This window comes from Apium graveolens, chromosome 8 (genome assembly GCF_009905375.1).
Source record: "Apium graveolens cultivar Ventura chromosome 8, ASM990537v1, whole genome shotgun sequence".
Lineage (NCBI taxonomy): Eukaryota > Viridiplantae > Streptophyta > Magnoliopsida > Apiales > Apiaceae > Apium > Apium graveolens.
In genome coordinates this window covers 82,476,224-82,483,332 of record NC_133654.1, presented here as the reverse complement: position 1 = coordinate 82,483,332, position 7,109 = coordinate 82,476,224, and the positions used below count along the sequence as shown (strand labels likewise).

The following is a 7,109-nucleotide window of genomic DNA, read 5'->3' as shown; positions in this document are numbered from 1 at the left end:
AATAAAAATGACCGTACATAGTCCAAATTTTTGATTTAAATATTGTCATAGGGTTACCTTTCATCTGTTGAATCTTGTAAGCTACTTGTTCGGAAATAACTGCTTCTAGCTTCTTCATGCACAAACTTGCAAGTCTGTTAAAACATAACTGAAGATTATTTAAGAGATAATAAAGATGAAGAAATCTCTAAAAGAATCAAACTAACCTTCTGATGTAATTCAAAACAGGAAAAATCATTCAGACAAGATCTGCCATTGTTTACTAAACTTCACTAAGAAATCACACATATGATCATATTTAATCACATCCTAATAAATTTAACATACTTAAATTATCTCATTTGGACTATCTTCTTCACATCTTTAATCATGCATTGCACAAGATCTTCGTATAAGTTTACTTAACACAAAGTCACAAATTAATTCGAAACTAAAATTTGAAAGTTTAAAACTAAAATGCCCGATTTTTTTTACTAATTAATCAAAACAAGCACATTACTAAAAATGAAAATGACATTACCATAAACTATGAATTTTCTTTTCTTACCCCATATTAATGTATTCACAGTAGACACCTTACATTTTTTTGGTAAAAGGTCAATAGCATATTGGTAAAGATATCATAAGCTCCAAATTTTGAGATGCGCAAGACTTCATCAACTCGCATACTAGACTTCAACAAGTAATTAGCTTGTGAACATTGATACTCCATTGTTTTTATTTTAGATTTCCATGCCTTGCACTTACACATTTGCAATAAAATAGAAGGCACATATTCTCCACATAAAAAGTCACATACTTCATACAATATTTAGTAAGAAAGAGGAGATGCAATGATTATTACCTTAAAATTGATGCCTCGTAAATTTAAAATCTCAAAATTCGGAAAATGCTTATACTTAACTACAATTTAAATCATCGACACACCACAAAAATGACCAAATATATACATATGTCTTCACAACCATATTAAATCGATGATAAAACTATGACAGTAGAGAAATGGTATGAAATCTATAAAAAAATCTTCTTTCATTGAGTTAAAAGAGCTAGTGAGAATAAAGAGGGACTAAGTAGAGATAAAACTTGCAACAACTCTCGTCACCAAAATCACAGAGTAAAATATAATCATAATCGTTCCCTTAAATCCAATCACTTTAATTGAGCATCTAAGAAGTAAACCCCTAAAAGAAAAATCATAAAAAAATTTAAAAATTGAAAAAAAAACAAGTCATACAAATCGAATTCAGCAGGTTGCTAAGAGTTATAAATCGATCTTAGGATATTTCAAAGTACTAGAAATCGATTTGTTATGAAGTTACTCAGAGATGACTAGAAATCAATTTTCTTGAAGTCCTGAACTTTTTGTAGATTTACTTTTGAAATCCCAAAATTCTTTCCATAGAAGTACCAAACTTTTAGTTAGAACCCTAATATCAAGCACTATTCGCGTTCAGGAGAAAGAGGGTCCGAAGAGAGATAGTTTCATGAGAGAGAGATATAAATATTCTGCCTAAATCGATTAAAGGGGGAGTATATATTTGTTTTTTTATTTTGGGGAGGGGGAATCCCGCTTCTTATTTCAGCTCCAATTTTTAACTTTTTATTTTAGTTTTTCCATTGTAATTTTTAAAAAATATTATATTATATACAAAATCAAAAAAGATATCATATGTATTTATAAATAATAAAATTTAAAAATTCATACTATTATATATGATATATTATAGGCATAAAAAATCCAGAATATAATTTTAATACTAATCTATGATAATTTTTTCACTTTAATAGTTTTAAAAAAAACAATTAATATAACAGCAGGTGCTGGTGTTACATGTTGTGCAACACCGGTATTTCTCTGCAACACTAGCTTTATAACTATTGTAACAATAATTGAGAGGTGTTACAGTAAAATAAAAATTTCTTAGCTAATGTAACGCTCCTTGTAATACTTGCATTATAGTAGCTCATTTATGGCGCAGTGGATGTATTGATTATGCCCTTTTACATAGATGATATCGTCGTGACTGGTTCAAATATTGCGGCTATTAGAGACTTCAACGAAAAGATGAATGTTCGATTCGATATGAGTAACTTAAGAAGACTGTCTTACTACTTGGGAATATAATTCAAACAGAGGGATGAATACCTAGAGCTTAGAAAGATGGGTTATGCCAAGAAAAATCTTGAAAAAGTGAGTATGACATATTACAATCCTACCAAGTACACGAAGGATCAGTAGGAGTGTATTGCATCAATTTAGAAGGTGTGACATGATGGAACACCTGCTAATTTCTTAACAATTTATACTGTAATTCCTGGAAGAAAATTCTGCATTATATCAAAACTATTTTACATTAGAAACATGGATGGCTATATATGCTTCAAATATTAACTGACACCTAGAAAGAAACTACCTGAAACTGTCTATCCACAACATCAATAAACTGCCCACATGGACTACATAACTGAATTAATAAACTGACTTAATAACTGACCCTAACTGCTAAATATTCTAATTGTTGAACATTCAAAAACAAATAACAGAGGTACTAGTTCTTCCAGCTGATAATTAAACACACAACTTTGAATTAACTTCCAATACTCCCCCTTGATTCAAAATCACAAACACCAAGACGTGAACGAAAGTAATAATGTTTATCCTGTGAAAGTGCTTTTGTTAAAATGTCAGCTACCTGTTTATTGGTATTATAGTACTGTAAACCAATTTGTTCACTTGCAACTAAGTCACGAATAAAATGCACCCGCATATCAATATGCTTAGTCCTGCCATGGTATGCTGGGTTTTTTGTCATTACAATTGTAGCCATATTGTCACAGAACAATTTTGTTGCATTCCTTAGCTCAAGATTCAAATCTGCAAGGATTCGCCTTAACCAAATTGCCTGACATGATGCTGTTGTTGCAACAACATACTCAGCTTCAGAGGAAGATAAAGCAATAGTGGCTTGCATCTTTGAACTCCAACATATGGTTGATGATCCAAGACTGAAAATATACCCATATGTACTTTTCCTGTCATCCAAACATCCTGCCCAATCGCTATCTGGATACCCTAGCAAATCAGGTTTTCTGTCACATTTATACCATAATCACATGCCTGTTATCCCAGCTACATACTTGCGTATCCTTTTTCCGGCTCCAAGATGTTGTTTGATAGGCTTATGCATGAACCTTGAAATGACACTAACTGAAAACACAATGTCTGGTCTAGTATTACTTAAATACATTAATCCTCCCACCAGACTCCTAAAGTAGCTCTCATTGACTGATTCTGTATCACCATCAATACATAATTTATCATTTGTATTCATAGGAGTGCCTGCCATTTTATAATTCAGCATATTGAAATGTTTAAGAAGATCACTAGCATACTTCCTCTAAGATACAAAAATACCATCCTTAGCTTGTTTTACCTCAAGACCCAAAAAATAGTGCAATTGCCCAATATCAGTCATTTCAAACTCATTCTTCATGCTATCTTTAAATTCATCAATAAGTGTCAAAGATGAACCCATGTAAATAATATCATCAACATAGAGGCATATAATTAGGACTTCATTACCTCTTCTCTTTACGTAAAGATTTGGTTCATTCAAACTTCTAGTGCATCCAGTATTTATAAAATAAGAATCAATCTTACTGTACCAAGCTCGTGGAGCCTGTTTTAAGCCATAGAGTGCTTTTCGAAACCTATACACCTTTGTTTCTTTTCCTTTCATAATGAAGCCTTTTGGTTGGGATACATATACTTCTTCTTGTATTTCTCCATTTAGAAACGTTGATTTGACATCAAATTGATATACAGGCCATCCTCATTGTGCTGCTACTGCCAAGATTGTTCTCACAGTGTCAAAACGAGCCACTGGACAGAATGTTTCATCAAAGTCTATACCATATTGTTGAGAGTAGCCCTTTGCTACGAGGCGTGCCTTATATTTCTGTATCCTCCCATCTGCATGATATTTTGTCTTGAAAATCCATTTTAAACCAATCAAATTTTTACCATCTGGCAAGTCTACCAATTCCCAGGTTGCATTTCTTTGAATTGCTGACATTTCTTCCCTCATTGCACACTTCCATTCCTCCTTTTTGTTAGCCTCGATGAATGACTCTGGATCTGCTACAAATAGTGCATGTGTGGCCTCATACAAATCCTTAATAGTTCTGACTCGGCCTGAAGATGTTTGATCCTCCATTTCATCCTGGAATAGTTGTTGAAGAAAATGATTCAGGGCTAAATTGATTTCCATCAGATGCTTCCTTCCAGTCCTATCTTACTTCTTCATTAAACACTACATTTCTGCTGATAATGATTTCCCCTTTCCTTGGATAAAAAAGACAATAAGCTTTCGTTTGAGGAGATGAGTAACCAAAAAATATAAATTTTATCAAAAAAAATTTCAAGTTTACTGCGCTTCTGAGCGTCAATCATTGCATAGGGAATGCAACCAAAAACTTTAAGATGACTTGCAGAGGGTTTTTCTTCCTTCCACACTTCATATGAAGTTCAGTTTAACACAACTTTCGTTGGTGATTGGTTTAAGATGTAGATTGATGTAGCCACTACTTCACCCCATAATTGCTGTGGCAGACTCTTTGCATTCATTAAACTTCTGGCCATTTCTACAATCGTACGATTTTTCCGTTCAGTAACTCCATTTTGCTCTGATGTGTAGGGAGCTGTTAGCTCTCTTTGCAGGCCATGATTTTCACAGAAGCTTATGAATTTTTGAGAAAGAAACTCTCCCCCTCTGTCGGCACGTAATGTTTTTATACTCCTGCCACTTTGTTTCTCAACAAGAAATTTAAATTTCTTGAAGTGCTCAAAGGTTTCTGACTTGGATTTTATGAAAAACACCCAACTCATACGACTAAAGTCATCAATAAATAATAAGAAGTATCGACTCCGCCCATATATTTCAGTTTTCATAGGACTACATAAATCAGCATGTACTAGATCAAGACGATGTGATTCTCTCCATGTTTTATCTACAGGAAAGGGTCTTTTACTTTGTTTTCCAAAAACACAGTTCTCACACAAGTCAATATTTTGGATTCTAGGTAGCCCCGACACCATTTCTTTCTGATTTAGTAGCTTTAGACCTCTTACATTTAAGTGCCCATACCTCAAATGCCATAACTTTGACTCATTATTTTTTTCACATATAGAACATATTTTTCCATATTAGAAACTAGTAATGGAAAAAGTTTGCTTTGAGTCATGACTACCTTTGCTATCACTTGTCCGGATTGTTTTTCTTTAATCACACACATGCACTCATCAAATATAATTGAATATCCAGTATCCATAAGTTGTCCAATACTTAATAAATTCTGTGATAAAGTAGGAACATAATAAACATCATGCAAGAGTTTAGTTGTACCATTACACTTCATTGCCACAGTTCCTTTGCCATTGACTTGCATGAGTTTATCATCACCAAGACGAACATTGATTTTGTGCTTTTCATTCAAATTCTTGAACAGTGACTTCTTACTTGTCATATGATTTGAACAACCGCTGTCAAGAAACCAAATATCTTCATACCCTCTTTCTTTATCAGTTTTAACCATGAATAACCTTGGCTCTTGTTTTTCTTCAATTTGTTCTTCAACATAACTTGCTTGTCCTTCACATTTCCAAGGGAGAGAATGTTGGGTTTTAGTCTAAACTTATTTTATTATTATTTGTTTTGTTTTGTCGAATTTAATTGTTTGTATTTCAGAGGTATAAGCAATAGACATGGTCTTTCGAGATGCATACAGTTTTCTGGAGGTAAGAGAACAAATGTTTGATTTTCCAATTTTTCATACAAACAGTTAGTATAATTGTATCATAGGTGTTTGATTTTATAAGAAATCCATGGTCAACAAATATACAAATGTATACATATATGTGAGAAAAATGCTCTTAAATATTACCTAGAATTTTAATGGCAGAGTTGTAACTTTTTAATCAAGTTGTGCAATTACATGTTTGTTTATGAGGTAAGTTAGGTGAATATGTATTAATCACTATCAATTTTTTTTGTATGTAAGCCAAGAGTAATGATATGTGGATTAAAAAATTTCAAAAATAATTACAGAATGACATGATCTTGGCGAAATTAAAAATGTGGCTCATATGATGGTTATGGTTGGTAACATGATTTCTGTGAAATTTTGTAAAATATGTGGGGCCTCTATTATTTTCTATTAATGAAATTAATATTCTCCTGATAATATTTTTGGTAAGATAGTAATGCTACGGTTTTTCAAAACAAAAGGTTTTTAAATAATTTTTGTGAACAATATCAGTTTTCAAATCTCATGTTTATATTGTATATGTTTACATTATAAATTTATTAGAATCTTTTAACGTTTGTAATATAGCAGGATAATGATGATATATTATTGTTATCCTTTAATTGACTGTCAGTTTACATCTGAAACGCACAAAAGTTCGTATATAAATAGACCCAGGCCTAATGGAGATAAAACCCAGCATGGAAAGAGAAAGTAGTCAGACGCAGACCCCTTCTGATTCCAATTCCAAAGGGAAGGCCCCGATGAAGCCGAAGCATAAGTGCCCAAGATGTGGCTCATGGGACACTGGGTTTGGCTACTATAACAATAACAAAAGCTCTCAGCCTCGCTATAGGTGCAAGGACTGTAGAAAACATTGGACCTTGGGTGGAACTGTGAGGAACATTCATGAACATGAGTCGGCTGATCTGGAACCGGGGACCATTGAATCTAGCGGTGGCATTATCCGTACATCTGGATCACTAAACTACACCCGCCCTGTGGCTAATCAGCCTCCCCTTGATTTTGTCCGGGTGGACCCGACAGCTTCTCCAACTCAATAAAAATTCTATGTTCTTTATCATAGTTATAAATATGACCTTATGTTATTTTGGTTTGCCAAAAAGAAGAACTTATGTTTTATTATCTTGGGTTTTTCATGTTTAGTTTTCAGGAAATAAGCTAAAATGCAATATTGAAGATGGTTTTCATTTTTTGGTTAAATTATCTTAATATTTAGTTTTTAACTTTGACATCTCCTAGATTTTAATGTTTGCAATTTATTGTTCGAATTGCTTGAT

At 32.9% G+C, this 7,109-nt stretch overlaps 1 protein-coding gene across 1 annotated transcript; it reads left to right on the top strand.

Moving 5' to 3' along the window:
• Positions 1-6,491: 6,491 nt before the first annotated feature.
• Positions 6,492-6,872, top strand: LOC141679717 (dof zinc finger protein DOF3.5-like). The gene has a single exon (XM_074486138.1). It carries the CDS (start codon positions 6,492-6,494, stop codon positions 6,870-6,872), a length of 381 nt encoding a protein of 126 aa, XP_074342239.1.
• Positions 6,873-7,109: the final 237 nt, after the last annotated feature.

What these genes read in the sequence shown, in the direction of transcription:
- LOC141679717 (XM_074486138.1), top strand. Translation starts at nt 6,492, where the DNA reads ATGGAGATAAAACCCAGCATGGAAAGAGAAAGTAGTCAGACGCAGACC.